General features: G+C 34.1%; 1 protein-coding gene across 1 annotated transcript in view; it reads left to right on the top strand.

Moving 5' to 3' along the window:
* SCLT1 (sodium channel and clathrin linker 1) overlaps positions 1–20298 on the top strand; it is a 221063-nt gene that overhangs the window by 164964 nt on the left and 35801 nt on the right. The window contains exon 17 of the mRNA XM_017849118.1: positions 8669–8865. Within this exon, the coding sequence (XP_017704607.1) occupies positions 8669–8865 (197 nt within the window). The remainder of the gene's footprint in view (positions 1–8668; positions 8866–20298) is intronic.

Here is a 20298-nt window from a genome sequence, read left to right as displayed (position 1 = left end):
ATGTTCACAGTACTTATCTGTTATTGAAAAGATGGAAGTTTTAAAAGATAGGAATAAAAATTAGTATATTGATTGAAGCAACATTAATGTATAGAGGTTGTCTCACCCGGTGATCAGTGATCCATTGTTGAGAAAGTTCAGGAAATATAATCCATTTAACCTATGATAAAACGAGAAGTTTACAGAACTAGAAGTTTATGAAAACTTTCTAAGACATATAATGGGAAAATATAAAAGTAGATTTCATAATTTAGTAATATAGTAAGCTATTGTGTTAGTCTGTGGAGCTTATTGATTAAGTAAAGGAGTGTTGGTTATTATCTGCTTCATCCTTTTTTTGTTCCTTCAGTTGATTCCCTTGAAGTTCTCCATACACAGTGATTCTTAATGTTAGTACAAATTTGAAAGAAGTCTCACACTGATTTTATAGATAAGTGATGACAGTTCAGTTCATCTGTTCTTAGTTAAGATTTGAATATATTTAGGTTGAATGTATTTGCCTGGTATAACATAACATTTTGAAACCACATAGTTTCAGTCTAAAGTGGAAAGAAATGGCTCAGAATAAAGCAAACAAAAGTCCATGTGATAAAATGTAGACAGACTTTTATCTTCTACTATAGATCATTAAGTTTAAGGATTCTTTTCATTTCATTTTTTAATCAGCTCCTCAGAAGAAATATCACGTTACCAAGAAATGATTCAGAAAATTCAAAATGTATTGGAGTCTGAGAGAGAGAACTGTGGGCTTGTCAGTGAACAAAGGCTAAAACTTCAGCAAGAAAATAAACAGTTACGGAAAGAGACTGAGAGTTTAAGGAAGATTGCCCTGGAGGCTCAAAAAAAAGCCAAATTAAAGGTATTTTCAAGACTAGAGTTAAATGTGTACTTATGAAAATCAAAGTATGGAGAATATTTAGAGATACCTAGCAAAATATCTTTAAGCCCCCCCTCTTTTTTTTGCCTTCTCATCAAATAGCACTAAATCATAATTCAGAGTGTCAACCAATCATTTCTGTGTTGTAGAACTCTTGGCAGGCATACTTTGAAAATGATTGCCTTTGCTACACACAAAAAAATTCTTTTCTAACCATGAAATGTACTGTTATTCCTGCCAAAGCAATTTAAGCACCACTAGCAAAACCATAGATTAGGTAACTTTACAGACTGCCTTCCTCTCTTCTCTCCATGTAGTAGCCTTTGAAAAGTTGAACTTCTCTAAAACTAACTGTATAGAGGATGTTACAGCAGCAGGCTCTGAGAACCATTCACAGCTAGTCTGAAAATTCCATGGCAGGAAGAAGGCAAAAGGCAAAATGTCATCTAAAACAAATTCCCTTTCTTTTCTCTCTTATTTCCTTGTCCTTTGATGCTTATATAGTTTAGTAATAGGAAGATGATCCTCCTTTTAAGGGACTTTTAAGAAACACAAATATCTTCATAAACATCTTGCTTACCTTTCCCCATGTCATGTCACTTTTATAAAAGTGGCACTAACTTTTATGATAAATACCTACGTCTTCCAATTTCATAGTAAGAATATGAAGAGGTCATGTCATTGTTTTATTTTGGTTTTATTGCTGCAAGGACTCCTAAGAAGTCATATTCCAACCTAATTCATGTCAACATGTATTTTTTGAATGCCTCCTATTGCAGGTATGAAATACCCTAATTATTTGTAAAACCTTGAACTCTGAAATGAAAAGAGAGTCTCATTTACAGAGAAGTTTTACTTTGAGCTTTAGACTGTGGGAGTTCTTTGAAGAACAAGGAGAGGAACCATACCACCAGATATCAAGACTTGATAAAAGCTAAAATAATTTAGACAATGTGTTATCAATATAAGAATAATCAACTTGATCAATGGCAAAAAATTGAGTCTAGAAACAAACTCATTTATCATAATCACTTGATTTATAACAAAGGCACCATTGCAGTTCAGTGAGGGGAAACTGGCTTCACAAATGGTGCTGGATCAGTCAGATCCACATTTTAAAATAAAACTTAACTCCTATATCACAGCATATATGCAAATTAGTTGGAGCTGCCTTGTAGACCTAAATGTAAAATGTGAAATGATAGTTTCTAGGAGAAAATCTTCATGCATTTGAGTTGGAAAATATTTCTTAAACAGAGCACAAAAAATACTAATCATAGTGAAAAATCCAAGCTGAATTGGATTTCACTAAAATTAAGATATTTTTAGTCACCAAAAGACACCATTAAGAAAGGGGAAAGTTTGATGGGTGCGGCACACCGACATGGCACAAGTATACATATGTAACAAACCTGCACGTTATGCACATGTACCCTAGAACTTAAAGTATAATAAAAAAAAAAAAAAAAAGAAAGGGGAAAGTATGAGAAAGTATTTATAGTGCATATAACCAAAAAGAGAACTCATATCCAAAATATAAAACTCTTACCAATTAATAAGAAAATATTAATAAGGAAAAAACAGCTAATAGTTAATAAGGAAAAAATAGATACTCCATTTCCAGAAAAGGGCAAAAGACGTAAGTAGGCACTTCATAAAATAGCATATAGGCAAATATGTTCAACTTCACTATTTTTCAGGGTAATTTAATAAAACTATAAGATAACAGTACACACCACCAGAATGGCTAAAATTAAAAAGACTAAAAATATCAAATACTTGTAAGAATATAAAGCAAATAGAACCTCGATAGATACTGCTGGGAATGTAGCAGTATCTTTTAGAGCTGGATATACATACATCCTGATATGGTTTGACTGTCTTCCTACCCAAATCTCATCTTGAATTGTAGTTCCATAATCCCCACGTGTCATGGGGGGACCCAGAATCATGGGGGCAGGTTTTCCCATGCTTTTATCATGATAGTAAGTCTCACAAGATCTGATGGGTTTTTGTTGGTGTTTTTTGTTTTGTTTTGTCTTTGTTTGTTTGTTTTCAGATGGAGTCTTGCTCTGTCTTTCCCAGGCTAGAGTGCAGTGGCGCGATCTCAGCTCACTGCAGCATCTGCCTCCCAGGTTCAAGGGACTCCTGTCTCAGCCTCCCAAGTAGCTAGGACTATAGCTGTGTGCCACCACAACTGGCTAATTTTGTATTTGTAGTAGAGTTGGGGTTTCACCATGTTGGCGAGGCTGGTCTCAAACTCCTGACCTCAGGTGATCCACCTGCTTCAGCCTCCCAAAGTACTGGGATTACAGGCAAGAGCCACTGTGCCCAGCTCTTTTATAAAGAGCAGTTCCCCCACAAATGCCCTCTTGCCTGCTGCCGTATAAGACATACCTTTGCTCCTCCTTCACCTTCTGCCATGATTGTGAGAAATGTGAGTCCAGCAAGCCTCTTTTTCTTTATAAATTACCCAGTCTCAGGTATTTCTTCATAGCAGTATAAAAATGGACTAATACACATCTTATGCCAAATAATCCTGGCTACATACCCAACAGATATGAGTGCTTACATTCATCAAAACATGTGGACAAGAATATTCGTAGAGGCTAAAAACAGTGATTTCATTAACATGAAATTGTATGAATAAATTGTGATATATTCATATAATGGAATAGAAGCAACAATGAAAAATAATAAACTATATAAGCAATAGTGGATGAGTCTCATAGACATGGAGATGAGCAAAGAAGCCAAACATACAAAAGCTTCTATTTTATTTCACTATATGGTAGTGAAGAATAAGCATAATTGTCTATGAGGATCCTATCAGAATAGCTACCTTTTAAATGGATGAGTACTGATTAGAAGGACACATGAGGGAACCTCCTGGGGTATCTAAATCTATTTGATGACTTCGGTATGTCAGTATATGTGTAAAACCTGAGCTGATCTTTTAAGACTTACACAGTTCATTAGAAGAAAGAAACAGATGAATCTTCGCAGAGGAAAGTAGGCAAGAGTAGCAAGAGTATACATGAAACCAGAGTGCCTATGAGTTTGACAGTTGGACAATTATGGAAGCTGGGTGATGGGCATACAGGAAGTGTAACATTCTATTTTGTGTATGCTCAAAAGTTCTCATACTAAAACATTTCTGTGATTTTTAAAAAGTGTACTTTGGTGAAAAAAATGTTATATCTTCATCTCATTATAAACTGTATATGATAAATTTCATATGAATTAACAACTTTAATATGTTAATGATTCCATAAAACATTAGCAGGAAATGTAGATGAATATTTAACTGTAAAGAGAACTTTCTAAGCAAAAAAAGGAGAAATTTGCAAATGAAAATATTGATTAATTTTAAATATGTTTTAAATATTTATAGAACGCGTTTCTAAATGTTCCAAAAGAAATCACTGGGAGGTAGATAGTTTTTAACAAATGTGACAGAAAGCTCTAAGACCATACCTCAGGAGCTTTTAAAAATACAAGATAAAAATATTTGTAACTGAATAAAAAATCATGTGAGAGATTAACAGAATCTACAAACTAAGAAAAAAAACCAGTAGGCAATAAGCAGTTTAAACTCACCATTAATTAATTACTAAGTATCTCTGAGTGAACGTGCAGCTAAAAGTATTAAATGGTACATATTTACTTTAGAGTCTAAAATTCAGTCATAAGGAAATAATTAAAATATTTCACAAGTTCATTGCAGCATTATTTATACTAAATTAGAAACAGCCTAAATATCTAGGAGTGGATAATTATATTACATCTATATATAGTAAAATTATGGAAAATACAAAACATTAAAAAGACAAATATAAAGTGCCTCTACTCCCAAAACTCAGATAATACTTCTAACTTCTACATAATTGCTTTTATTTATGAATTTTAAAATTGTTACTTTAGTGTATAAGGGATTACTATCTGTGTGTGTACACATATATATTTTGATATATAGTGATATGTTTTAATAAGATACTGTATTGTCATTAAAAACTATATTTCCAAATAATTTATCATGTGTTTATATTGATACACCCTATGATTAAAGAATATCTATATACACACACATATACAGGTAGTAATCCTTTACATACTGTAATAACAATTTTAGAATTCATATATAAAAACAATTATGTAAAAGTTAGAAGTGATTATCCGAGTTTTGGGACTAGAGGCACCTTATATTTGTCTTTTTAATGCCTTATATCTTCCATAGTTTTATAATATATATTTATTTTGTTTACTTTTTTTTTTATCATGGGTGGGGATGCAATCAGTGAATTTTCCCTGTCTAGTACTCCACTTGATCTGTCTTTAACATTTCACTTCAATGCTTGTTATTTTCCATAATTTTACAATATGTATTTGTTTTCTTTTTTTTATACTGAGTGGGGATGGAATCAATGAATTTTTCCTATCTAGGACTCCTCTCGATCCATCTTTAATATTTCAGGATAGTAACTGATGGTATGGAGAACAAAAGAGTGATAGAAAGTTTATCTACCCTACATATCGCACCAAATCTGTGTCTAGCTTAAGAGAATAGCCATTGATAAAGAGCCGAACCTCTTAACTAACTAGCTGTAATTCTATTTTAGGGAGGAGGAAGGCTCTCAGATAAATTGCTTTGTAACTGATTCTTTCTTGGACAAAATAGGAACCTGGTGCACCTACACCTTGCTGTTTTTCTCCCCATTGCAAAAGAGTATGATCTTCAGTAGATCAACTGAAAGAAGCCAAAAAGATAAAGACAGTGAGAAATTGGGAGGTCAGTAGGCCACAAACCTTAACAATTTATCATATGAAGTTTTTATTTGATCTTAATGCCACTGCATTGATTTCAGCCCTAGCTTTCGCCTTTTCTACCTACTCCTTTTGCCAAGGCTCTCCATTTCTTTATGGTCTAAATTCCCCCTCATAACCATCTAAAATTAAGAAATGGAGTCGTTTCCAGCAATTCAGTAATCTACTTGCGTGGATATTTCTCTGCAAAGGAAGGAAGAAGGAAGAAAGAAGAGAGACCATAAAACCCTTTTTCCCATCCAACTTTCTGAATTTTATCATTAGTAGAATTTTTGTAATAGGAGATAGTTGTTGGGGCCCTTAGCCTGTCAGCATTACCACAGACCTGTCCAATTTACTTAGCAATTCGAATTGTATCTACTAAAGGCCTATGGGGCTTGTTAAAGACTGAATTTTGACACCAAAAAGCCGCCATGCAATCTGCAAATATGTTTTGACAACTGTACTGTGTTCCAGGTGCTAAATACGCAATGGTAAACTAAACAGATATGGTACTCATCCTTAAAAGCTTATAATTCGCATGTAGGTGGGCGAACTTTAAATATATAATTATGAACTCAATGAGTTCCAGAAGTTGAAATAGGTAAGCAGAAAGAGATTATTTCAGGCAAAAGAAACAGCATGTGAAAAGAACCAAAGAATAAAAAGGCATTATAGTGGAAAAAAATGAAAGGGAAGGGAATAGTGTGGCACAACACAAGCTTGTAAAAGTAAGCAGGGAACAGGTTATCATGAAGGATCTTAAAGCAAAGCTTGTGAAATGATAAACAGATTTTCCAAGTGAGAGTGGGAGTTAACTAGGCAGCCAAATTATAAAACTGTACGGATGCATAGATCAGTTTTGTGTGCGTATATGGTTTTTGTTGTTGTTGTTTGTTTGTTTAAGAAGCTCTGTCACCCAGTCTGGAGTGCGATGGCCCGATCTTGGCTCACTGCAACCGTCGCCTCCCAGGTTCAAGCTATTCTTCTGCCTCACCCTCCTGAGTAGCTGGGATTACAGGCATCTGCCACCTCACCTGGCTAATTTTTGTACTTTTAGTAGAAATGGAGTTTCATTCACCCTGTTAGCCAGGCTGGTTTCGAACTCCTGACCTCCAGTGATCTGCCTGCCTCAGCTTCCCAAAGTGCTGGGATTACAGACATGAGCCACCGCTCCTGGCCCATAGATCAGTTTTTAACATGTGTTCATGAGAGAGAGAGACAGACACTTAAAGGGGCTGTACTTTTTGTTTTCCACCTGAGATGTTAGACTAACATGATTTCTCCAGAGGAGGTGAAGATCAAGGCAGGGAAGGAGAAAGGGCAGGCAATCTAAATTTGCAGAATCTAGTAATTCAAACATTATTAAGATAGCAGCAGGGATCAAGGGGCCTCAGTAGGTTTGCACAGCAGTAATACAACCCAAAACGAACACATCTAATATTGTTTTTCCAGTGTCTGGATTTATAAAGTCTCAAATTTCTGCATGTGTACTATTTGAGAAAGCAAACTGTCGAGTTGTAGGAAGCGTGTTGCATTTATCAGGGGTGGCAAGGACAGGATGTTTGCAGTTCGCTTCAGTGAGCCAAGAATTTTGTTGTTGTTGGGCCTTGTTTTGTGTTTTTTGACACGGTAAAGTTGAGTCTCGTTCTTTTTTTGAGTTTGAAAGTAACCACGTTTAATGAATTACTAGAAGTCTAGCCAGCTGTGGTCATTTTTAAAGCAATTAAAGTATCACAAGATAGGTGTTCTTTATAATACTTCTTTAGTATAGCAAAATATAGATGGCCTGAGAGTACAATAAGGAAGTCAGATCACCTTGCTGCCTTTTCCACAAGTGTTTTCATCTCAACCACAAAATGTAGAAAAATGTTTCAGTAACTTTTTTCTCAATTTCCCCAAACATGGTACTTAGGTAGTTATATTCTAGACACATATGAAAGAAGGCAAGTCATTATATACATTGGATGCCTTAAAGCATTAGGGCTTAATTCTCTCCCTGAACCCCAGTAGAGAAAGCTTCTAGGGTATCCAAAGAGCATTTACTTATAAGTTCATTCTGCAATTAAAGTGCTTTTACTATAATGACATAAATTCTTAGAAGTGTACTGAAGACATTTTCGTAAGAGATTTTCAAAATCATTATTTATATTGTCTCTTTCCCCTGAAAAATAATCCGTTCATTAATCATTCACTAATACTACAGCTGAAGTGGTAAAGAAATTCCTGTATATAATTATCTTTGACTTTACAAAGCCCTTTGAAAGAATTTCAAGTTTAGTATGTAAATCAAAAGTGGTTTGAGTAAATACCTAACTCAGATACCAACAGCATCAACACTTTCCTTGGATTCTGGCAACAAAAATCAGAGTAAATAAAGAGAGAAGTGTTACGTTGTAATAGATAGTGGACTTTTCTTTTACTGGCATGTTAAGGTGTTAGGGAAAGTGTTGCAAAAAATATAGTTAATCATAATTCTAGTTTTACTGACATAACATTGTAAGTTTTCATTTATGATGAAGACCAATTGTAAACTTGATGTCCCTTTTTTTTTTTTTTTTTTTTTTTTTCAGACAGAGTCTCACTCTGTCACCCAGGAAGCTGGAGTGCAGTGGATCTCAGCTCACTGCAACCCTCACCTCCCAGGTTCAAGCGATTCACCTGCTTCAGCCTCCTGAGTAGCTGGGATTACAGGCACACACTCCACACCTGGCTAATTTTTGTATTTTTAGTAGAGAAGGGGTTTCACCATGTTGTTCAGGCTGGTCTCAAAACTCCTGACCTTGTGATCTGCCCGCCTTGGCCTCCCAAAGTGCTGGCATTACAGGCGTGAGCCACCACACCTGACCAAACTTGATTTCTTACATAGTTTTCTCATCCAAACATTTCTGTCCCTCAGACAATACAATAAATGATTCCTTTTGTATATATCATTGAGCAGTATAGCACCTATAAGAAAAGAAAATATGTTTTCATTTTATTCTTTAGATCAGTACAATGGAACATGAATTTTCAATAAAGGAACGTGGGTTTGAAGTTCAACTGAGAGAGATGGAAGACAGTAATAGAAATTCCATTGTTGAACTGAGGCATCTCCTAGAGACTCAACAGAAAGCAGCCAATAGGTGGAAAGAAGAAACGAAGAAACTTACTGAAAGTGCAGAAATTAGAATCAATAATCTAAAGTAAGTCTACTGTTAGTTGTTTGACATGTTTTACAGAAGAAATTCTTTAAGCTGTAATTTAATGTCCTTGCCATAGTCTTTTTTAAAAAAAGTATAATTCTGAACCTTATCTTTTTATTCAGTAAATATTTATGAAACTACTGTAAAAATATTATGTCATAAACCAAAGCAAATATTATATTTTTTACAAATTTCATGTATGTTTCATAAAATGTAATAGTTTTTGTTGGATATATTAGTTTAGATAGTTGCAACAAAATCTGTTTCACCTGCAAAACCTGAAATAATTTGTTCTCCGGCCCTTGAGAAAAAGTTATCTGACCCTTCCTCAGAGAAAACTTGAGATTTTTGTGCTGAATGAGATGGGAAGCTCAAGAGCTTCAGCATGGAAATGAGATCAGAGGGCTTTGAGCAAAGTGATGTGATCAGACTTAAATGTTCAACAGATGATTGTGATCACCGTATGATCTATATCACTGTATGATTTACTATAGTAAACCTAAAACTACTCTAAAAAATAAGTCTATTAAAAAAAAGAATGGACTGTAAAGAGGCAAGGGTAAGAGAAGAGAGAAAGAAACTAGTACTAGTCTGCATATAAAATAGTGGTGGCTTAAACTCAGTTATAAAGGGTTGGTGATAATCACAGGAAGTTTGCTTTGGGCTGTTAAGTATGAGCTGCGCAAAAGATATTTAAGTCAGGATATCAACTAGTCAATTATGTATGTAAGTTGATATTCAGGGGCGAGATTACAATAAGAGCTATAAACTTATGAATGACTAACATACACATGATTTTTAAAGTCATGGAATGAGAACATGTTGAAAAAGAGGATAGAGAGATGGAAACTGTGAGGACTGAGTTTCAAAATGTAAACTTTAGGGAAATTATTCCACTGAGAAAGACTGATAAAGCGTATCCAGAGAAATAGAAATAAAGACAAAATAGTAAAAATAAAAAAAATTCAGAAAATGAATAAGCAATAATGGGTGATATTTATTGAACGCTTAATGTGTGCATTTTTCTAAGCAACTTACATGTACTTAATCTTTACAGCAACCCCACAAAGTGTATAACATTATTAATTATGTTTTACAGATAGCCAAACTGAGGCCAAAGGAGGTTAAGGAACTTGTATCAGATCACATAGATAATGAATAGACATATCTAGGTTTTACATTCAGTTTGGGTGAAGACACTATGCTCTTAACCATTATGTTTTATAAAAATCTGTTATTCATTGGTTAAGATAAGGACCCTGCTGAGAATGGACCTTCTAATTTGGTACCATGTGGTGACTTTGTTAGCCATGATAAAAGGAGTTTTGGTGAAAGGTTGAAATGAAATATATTTAAAATGAAAGAGTTAATGGTGAACTAGGCAATTTGAACCAACCCTCCACCACAAGTAAAAAAGTTGAATTATAGAAAGCATCTACAAAGCGCACTAAAGAACTAACAACAACAAAAAAAATCATTACCAGTTAGGCTCAGTGTCAGGGATGCAAAGTTAGTATAACATTGGAAAATCAATTAATATAATTTACAACATTAACTTATTAAAAGAGAAAAATCATAAGATCTTTTCAATAGATACAGAAAAGCATTTGATAACATTTAATATTTTTTGAAAAAATATTTTGAAATATTTTGAAAATATTCCTTAAAAAAACTAGGAATAGAATTTCCTTAATTTTCTAAAGCCATCTATTCTATGGCAAACGTTGTTCTCAGTGGCAAAAAATAATGTCAATAACATTCTTTTGAAGACTGAGAAGATGTCAGAGAAGTTCACTATTACCATTTCTATTGATCTTTGTACTGGAGTCCTAATCAGTGCACTAAGGCAAGAAAAAGAAAAGGTTGACAAAATGGAAAGGAAGACAACATGGTTGAATACGTAAAAAGTCCAAAATAATTGATAGACAAACTATTAAGTGAGTATAGAAAAACCATTTGTAATCTACATACCAGTAACAAACATTTCAAAAATAAAACTTTAAAAGTAATTTATAATTACATCAAAAACATCAAATACCTAGCAACAAATCTAACAAACAATATGTAAGACTTTTGTTTGAAAGCTATATATAATATTAAGAGTAATTAAAGTCTAAATAAAGGCAGAGACCATGTTTATTAATTAGAATGCTAAATATTAAAATTATGTTCATTGTCCCCCACCAATATACCTATAGACTCAGTGTAATCGCAGTTAGAATCCTAGCATGTGGAGCAATATCTGAAGTATATTAAGGTTAAAAAAAGGTAATGTAACAGTAGCTATAGTATTCTACTCATTATCTAAGAGTGAGGAATGTGTGTGCCTGTGTGTGTGTTTGTGCACATATGTGTATATAAACAACATATGTACACACACAGTCATACACACACATACACACATTTGTGTTTTTAAAAATGAAGAGGTGAGCCAAAAAATAATTCAAAGGTAATCTCTGAGAGGAGAGAGGGGGACAGAATGAAGGATAGACTTCTTTGAATGAACCTTGTTTTGTAGATTTATAAGCTTAATTTTGGAACTATATAAATGTTTATATAATTATTTTTCAAATTAAATCAAAATTTGAAAAGCAATACCTAAAAATCAAAAGTAAAATTAAACAAATTAACTTAATTATATAGGAAGTTGATGGCTTAACTACATAGATGAATTATTTCAAGTGATATTAAACATAGTAATTAGACTGTGTGGGATTAAAGCCTAAGGATTAAAGGAAATGCAAGAAATCATAAACTGTTTTTAGTAGTCATATTGTTAGAAATAATATTCATGGTGGTGTTCTGAAACTTATAATTATAGGATAAGGCAGCTGAGTTATTATAAAAGTCTTTAAGAACCAAATTTTTCATCATAAAAGAGAGGAAACTCAAAAGAAATTGAATAAACCTGTAGTTCTAAATTGGAATTGGAAATATGAGTTTATGAACTCAAGATGTATTTTACTCTTTAAAAACGTGTATTCCCTAGTTCAATCTTTTCAGTAAACAGTGAAAACAAGACCAGTATTCTTACAAGGTCTTAAAAGAAACTAAAGGCCGGGCACAGTGGCTCACGCCTGTAATCCCAGCACTTTGGGAGGCCAAGGCAGGCAGATCATGAGGTCAGGAGATCGAGACCATCCTGGCTAACACGGTGAAACCACGTCTTTACTAAAAATACAAAAAAATTGGCCGGGCACGGTAGCGGGTGCCTGTAGTCTCAGCTATTCGGGAGGCTGAGGCAGGAGAATGGCGTGAACCCGGGAGGCGGAGCTCACAGCGAGCCGAGATAGCGCCACCGCACTCCAGCCTGGGCGACAAAGCAAGACTCCATCTCAAAAAAAAAAAAAAAAAAGGAAAAGAAACTAAAAGGTCTCCTAAAAGAGACTAGAACTCTGTGGAAAAATGATTGATTACAGATTTGGGACAGGACAGTACAAGATAAGCCTAGAAAATACTTTGTCATAACAAAAAGCAAAGAGAAGGTATCAAGATTACTGGGATCACATCAAAATGGCCTATGGACCAACTTAAGGTAGCTCCCCCGGCCCATGTGGGGAGTATCTGCATATCAAAAAGAATATGTGCAATAAATTGAAATATATCAAACATATTTTTTAAATTCATGACTTCAAAATGGTTTTAAGTAAAGAAAAAAAGTCTTTGGTCACCTTTGGAAGATGCTGTAGAATTAACTCATTCTGAAAGAAAAAATATGAATAAAAGGAAAAATCAAGTATTATTCTCCCTTTCCTTTATTCACTGTATGTTACCAAATGGCATTTGGTCTTTTGTGCCATAATAGACTTAGTGTGAAGCCTCCAACTTTGTTTTTCTTTCTCAAGATTGGTCTGACTGGGGTCATTTGTGGTTTCATACAAATTTTAGGATCATCTTTTCCATTTCTGTGAAAAATGTCATTGGAATTTTGATAGGCATTGCATTGAATCTGTAGATCACTTTGAATAGTATCAACATTTTGACAATATTAATTTCTTCAGTTCATGAATACAAGATATCTTTCCAATTATTTGTGCCTTCTTAAATTTCTTTTATCAAATTTTGGTAGTTTTCAATATGGAGATTTTTCCCTTCTTGGTTGAATTTATTCCTAGGTATTTTGTTGTTTTAGTAGCTATTGTAAATGGAATGTTTTCTTGATTTCTTTTTCAGATAGATTGCTGTTAGTGTATAAAAATGCCACTGATACTTTGTGTGTTGATTTTGTAACCTGCAATTTTACTGCATTTGTTTATTCTAGCAGTTTTTTGATGAAGTCTTCAGGGTTTTGTATACGTAAGATCATTTCATCTGCAAACATGGGCAATTTAACTTCTTCCTTTTCAATTTGATGCCTTTTATTTGTCTTGCCTAATTTCTCTCGGTAGGACTTTCAGTACTATATGGAATAGAAGTGGCAAAAATGGGCATCCTTGTCATGTTCTTGACCTTCAGAGGAAATAATTTCAATTTTTCACCATTAAATATGATGTTAGCTGTGGATTTTCATATATACCCTTTATTGTGTTGAGGTAGTTCCCTATTTTGGGTAGGAAATTGTTTTTTTAGAAAATCAAAGAATGACCTCAAAATTAAAGATATTTTAGATTTTAACTTCAGTTTTATACATGTATATTTTAACATATAAGGTTAAATATATTTAACCAATAAATACTTTAATTCATGCCATGAATATCTTATAAATTCAATTTTTATTACCAATTCTTATTTTAAATGTTCTGTGGTTTATACTTTTTTAAAAACCTATAATGCAGGTACTCTAGAAAGGAAATTTTCAGTTTTGTTTTTAATTACAGACAAATTTATTGTCATGAATTATTTCTCCTCAAAAGCGTAAACTGAGGCAGAGATCTGGCATGGGCACAAAAGGTCAGTGTTCCCACATGTGGCAAATGCTAAAGAGTAAAGTAGAGATGAGAAAGAAGAGGACTTAAATCAATTTAGAGGAAGATGAACAACGAATGTATCAGTGATATGAAAGCCCTGTGTCCTTTCCACAGAGAAGTTTGGTATCCTCATGACTTGGCAGCTGTCTTCCCTCAGAGCAAATAATTCAAGAGAAAGCATGAACCAGATGGGCTATAACTGTTTAAAAAAAAAAGGATAGAAATATAATAGATTTTAGGAATAGGCATAATTATCTGGCTTGAGAGTTGAAGGTAAGAAATAAACTACAGAAGAAAAGATTCAAAGCTCAGCAGTGAATCACAATTTTGTAAGCATATATTTACTGGAACATAAATTTGTAACCAAAAATTAATCATAAATGGACTCTTTAATGATTTCTGATTAAAATTCTGTAGGCCGGGTGCAGTGGCGCATGCCTGTAATCCCAGCACTTTGGGAGGCCAAGGCGGGCTGATCACGATGTCAGGAGATCGAGACCATCCTGGCTAACACAGTGAAATCCGTCCCTACTAAAAATACAAAAAATTAGCTGGGTGTGGTAGCGGGCGCCTGTAGTCCCAGCTACTCGGGAGGCAGAAGCGGGAGAATGGCATGAACCTGGGAGGTGGAGCTTGCAGTGAGCTGAGATGGCGCCACTACACTCAAGCCTGGGCGACAGAGCGAAACTCCCTCTCAAAAATAAAATAAAATCTGTGATAGCGAATGTTTATATGATGAAATATATCTGCATTTGTTGGCTTTTAAGAGGCAATAAATCTTGACAATAAAAGATAGTTGAACGCTGAAATCTAAGAAAGAAATATCACAAAAGGCAGTTCCTTTTTAGTCATATTGTGGAATTACTATTCCCACAGAGATTATTCTGATGTAATCTTCACTGCTCAGTGATTTTATTATAGCTTTATTGCTGAATTACTAATCTCTTTTTTCTGAAGTTCTCAATTTTACCCATTTGAGAAAAAAAATTTCTGACCCCCCAAAAATCTGCTGCCTAGTTTCTGTTTCTCTCTCTCTCTCCCCACCACTCAGTCCTTCCTTCCCTTATTGGCTTTTAGATGCCTATGCCTGTATTTAAAGTGAAAATAGTTTCTCTGTCTCGTTTCCTCTTCTTCCCTACATTTTATTACCAAGCTTATTTTATCCAGATGTTTGAATAATTTTTCTTTTACTTTCTATTTTTAGGTACTCACGTACAAGCTTCAAAGAAACAGGCCCTTCTGATCTTATCAAATTATTTTTTTAAAGATACTCATTCTTATGCTATTAATTATCTGTTGAATTCTTCACTGCACCGTCCTGCAGCTCTACATCTTACCTGGTATTTGCCCTCATGTTGTAACTGTCAATAGATCATTTACCATATGTCTTGTTATTATCTTAATTTCTGCATTTCAAAACTCAATTTATACTATATTTTCCAAATTGATTTCTTCTTTAACAGTCTTTCTTCATTGATACCACTATTCCCCTAATTCCTGAATATAAAACTTTATAGCCATCTTTGACTCATTCTTTGTATTTATCTTCTTTCAGTAACCAAGTCCTATTGATTCTTCTTTTGAAATGCCTTCTATCTTTTCATTCCCGCTTCCATGACTCTAGAACTGCATTAGTTACCTATTTCTATGTAACAAATTACCCCAACATTTAGTTCTTAAGAAAAACATTTATTATTTCATAACTTAATCGGTCAAAAATTTACTCATGAAGTAATTGGAAGTGGCTTATCTGGGTGAATCTGTCACAAGGTCTTTCATGAAGTATCAATCAAAATGTCATCTGAAGACTTAATGGGAGTGGAGGATCTGCTTCCAAGATTACTTACACCTCTGTAGATAGAAGGCCTAAGTTCCTGTTTATGGCCAGACCACTTCCTAGCCATGTGACCTTTCCACAGAGAAGTTTAGGATCCTCAAGACTTGGCGGCTGTCTTCCCTTAGAGCAAGTAATTCAAGAGAAAGCAAGAAGGCGTAATGCTTTTTGTGACCTAGTCTCCTAAGTCACATTTTTCTATCATTAGAAGTGAGTTGCTAAATCCAGACCATATTAACAGTAAGGGGTTTTAGGGCCGACCTTCTGAAGACATGAATCTCCAAGAATTTCTGGCCATATTTTATAACCACCATAAGACCAAATCTGCATATTTTACTTGTGTAAATATTTGCTTATATTGTCCTCTCAACTCATTTTTGCATGTAACTTCCTTGATCTTGAACTCCTCAACCTCTAAAACAATAAGAAATAGATTTCTCTTTTAACCATCCAGTTTATGGTATTTTCATAACCCCATGAATAGACAAAGACAACAACACAGGATAGATGAAAGTCAACTTCCGTTTTTCCCATGTTGTAGTCATTCATCCCTGAAACATTTAATGACAAGACTCTCCTTTCCTTGCTATTATACTTTGCACTGCCCCTTTTGTCATAATTTGTGTTCATATATGTGTGGATCTGTTTCTGACATCTCTTTTATGTTCTATTGGTTTGTGTGCTTATCCTCGTGTCAATACCACACTGTCTTATTTATTATACCTTTGTAAGACCCTTTTGAAAAAAACTACAAGATTTGAAAAGCAACCTGATACCTAATTACGGTCATTTCTCTTACCTTGTCCTTTTTTGTAAAAATATCTTACCTATTCTTGGTTCTGGGCATTTCTGTGTTCATATTAGAATTGTATGTCAAGTTCCTTAAATAAATTTGATGGAATTTTAATTTGAATTCTATCAACTTTATAAATAAATTTAGAACAAGCAACATAATTAAAATTTTTATAATATTAAGTCTTTCAATCTATGTACGTGAAATATCTCTCCATTTGTTTAGGTCTTCTAAAATGTTTCAATAAAGTTAATTTCCTTGTAGAAATCTTACACCTTTGTCAAATTTATTTTAATATCATTTTCTCATTGTTGCTTATACATAGAAATGTGAAAGCTTTTTGTTGCTGACGATACTTTCTTTACCCAGTGACCTTACTTAGGACAAAAGCTGTAGAATCTTTTGGATTTTGACCATATCATCTATCAATATAACAGTTTTATCTCTTCAAATAACTATATGTTTTGTTTCTCTTTCTTGATTATTGCACTAGCTAGGACTTCCAGTGCAATATACAGAGTAGGGATAGTCAGGATTCTTATTCTTGTTCCCAATCTTAAAAGGAAAGCTTTCAGTTTTCATCATTTCATATAGTATTTTCTGTGTTTGGTGATAACCTCCATCACATTCAGGGAGTTTCCTTTTGTTATTACTTTACTAAGAGCTTTTGTCACAAATATTAATTTTGTTTTTTCGAGACGGAGTTTTGCTCTTGTTGCCCAGGCTGGAGTGCAGTGGCATGATCTCAGCTCACTGCAACCTGTGCCTCCCAGGTTCAAGTGATTCTCCTGCCTCGGCCTCCCAAGTAGCTGGGATTACAGGCATGCACCAGCACGCCTGGCTAGTTTTTGTATTTTTAGTAGAGGCGGGGTTTCACCACGTTAGTCAGGCTGCTCTCAAACTCCTGACCACAGGTGATCCACCTGCCTCGGCCTCCCAAAGTGCTGGGAGCCAGAATGCTAGGCCTACAAATACTAAATTTTATAAAAGCTTTTGCTGCATTGTTCTATGAATTTGTTCTGTGTAATCTGTTAATGGGATAAATTTTATGGATTGATTTTGCTAATGTACCAAATTTTCATTCCTGTGACAAAACCAACATGATTGTAATGCATTCTCCTTATATATATTTCTGGATTTGGTTCGTTAGAGTTTTATTTAATATATGTTTGTCTATGTTCATGAGAGAGATTGACCTGAAATCCTTTCTTGAACTCCCAAGTTATATCAAAGTTATGTTAGCCTCAAAAACAAATTGAAGAGTAGCCCTTCTTTTTTTGTAATCTTGTATATTTTATGGAGTTTTGAAAGTGTTTATTCCTTGAATATTTGACAGAATTCTCCAGTGAAATCTCTTGGCCTGGAATTTTGTTGTTGTTGCTGTTGGGTTTTTGTAGGAGTATTTTTTTATTGTTGATTCAATCAAAATGTATTTAACAGTGATATAATTCTTCAGATTTTATATTTCTTCATTGACATAGTTTTGGTAAATTATATTTTTATAGAAATACATCCATTTCTTCTAAATTTTTAATACTTTTGGATATGTTTTCCATATTATTATCCATTTAATATCTGCAGCATCTGTAATACCTCCTTTTGCATTCCTGATATTATTATACCTTGTCTCTTTTTTCTTTATCACTCTTACCAGAGTTTCTCAATTGTTTTACTCTTTATAAATAACCTTTGATTTTTAATCTTTTCTGTTTTGTGTTTATTACCTATTTTTATTACTTTCTGCTCTTTGTTAACCCTCTCCTTTCTTTCATGTTGCTGTTCTTTTTTCTGACTTCTTGAAATAGAAGCATGACTCAAATTTTCACCTTCTCTTTTTTCCGAATGCATGCATTCTTCAATGTTATAATTTTTTCCCTATGTCTTGACATAACTTTAGTATACGTGTTGATATATGTCGTGCTATTATTTAGTTCAAATTATTTTCCTTTTTTTTTTTTTCTGAGACAGGGTCTCACTCTTTCACACAGGCTGAAATGCAGTGGCACAATCTCAGCTCACTGCAACCTCCACCTCCCAGGTTCAAGCAATTTTCCTGCCTCAACCTCCCAAGTAGCTAGGACCACAGATGCCCACCACCACGAATGGCTAATTTTTGTGTTTTTTGTAGAGACAGGATTTCATTATGTTGCCCAGTCTGGTCTTGAACTCCTGGACTCAAGCAACTGATCCTCCTGCATTGGCCTCCCAAAATGCTGAGATTATAGGAGTAAGCCACTGCACCTGGCCTCAAATTGTTTACTAATATTTATTATCTTTTTTAATCTACATATTATATATAAGTACATTTTCATATAAATTCTAAAGTTCTTAAATATATCCAGTCATTTTAGTTATTTTTTTCTTAATTGTTTCTATGTTTCATAGATTTAGAAACAGTAGATAGCTCAGTTTCAGGCCATTTCATTCATTGATACTTAGTGTAATTCAAAATATACTGGGATTTGTTTTTATTGTATTATTTAGTACTTTCTATTTCTGACATCTTTGCTTTATTCCTTTTTTTCTTTCTCATCTTTTTAATTCATTTGGTATTTTTTTAATCATTCTGCTTTTTTCCCCAATATTTGGAAATTAATTACTCATATTATTTTGGTGACTACCCTACCTGTTATACCACATATACTTAGGAAGTCTGAAGTTAATCAAAGCTTTTATTCTCCTCCCAGAAAACTCAAGAACCTTGAAACATATTAGCACCATTAATTTCTCTTACCCAGCTTATATATTATTGTTGTCAGGTTAATTACTATTTAGTGAAAAATATATTACTGTAATGAACTATATATGAACAGTAATAAATGTAAAACAAAGTAATATATATGAACAGTAATATATTTATTGTATATTACTGAATGTATGAGATACTAGAAGCAATGTAGAACAAAGTACTAAATATATATGAGCAATACTGTTCTCATACATTCCATCTGGGACTACTTTCCTTATGTCTGAATTATGTCTTTCAGAAGTTCCTTTGGTAAAGATCTACTGGTGATACATTCTCAACTGCTGCTCATAAAATATATTTACTTTTTGTCTATTCTTGAAAGATATTTTTCCTGGGATGGAATTCCAAATTGACAGGTATTTCCTTCTAGAACATTAAAGGTAACATCTTTGGGAGCTGTGAACTGACAAAATATCAAGAGTTTACGCAGTGATAAGAGACATGAGAGTTCCAGTTGACCAGAGTGGAACATCCTTGTTGAACACCCAAGTGTACAATAAAGATTTCAGGATCGCTTTATCCTATTGTTAAAACTAAACTAGCCTAGAGTAAAAAGAATTGAAAATCTGTCTTGATAAAGCTAAAAACAAGCTTCAAAAGGAACAAGCTGGTCCTCAAGTAACTTAACTACCTGCCAGAACAAATCCAACACTTTTATTACTAGATAAACAAAAGCAGGAAAATGGTACCCATAACCAGAAAAAAAGAAAAGCAAAAACTAGTGCATCTAAACACACCCAGAAATGGCCAGGCGCAGTGGCTCACACCTGTAATCCCAGCACTTTGGGAGGCTGAGGCGGGTGGATCACGAGGTCAGGAGATCGAGACCACAGTGAAACCGCATCTCTACTAAAAATACAAAAAATTAGCCGGGCAAGGTTGTGGGTGCCTGTAGTCCCAGGTACTTGGGAGGCTGAGGCAGGAGAATGGCGTCAACCTGGGAGGCAGAGCTTGCAGTGAGCTGAGATCTCGCCATTGCACTCCAGTCTGGGTGAACAGAGCGAGACTCTGTCTCAAAAAAAAAAAAAGAAAAGAAAGAAAGAAACACACCTAGAAATGAGAGGGGATACAATTATTAATTTTTAAATTTTTATTAATTAATTAAAAGTATTAAAAGATGAGAACTTTAAACCAGCTATTGTAAATATTC

This window comes from Rhinopithecus bieti, unplaced genomic scaffold, assembly GCF_001698545.2.
Source record: "Rhinopithecus bieti isolate Rb0 unplaced genomic scaffold, ASM169854v2 scaffold_32092, whole genome shotgun sequence".
In the NCBI taxonomy this organism is placed as follows: Eukaryota; Metazoa; Chordata; class Mammalia; order Primates; family Cercopithecidae; genus Rhinopithecus; species Rhinopithecus bieti.
This window is presented reverse-complemented; position numbering and strand designations above follow the sequence as displayed.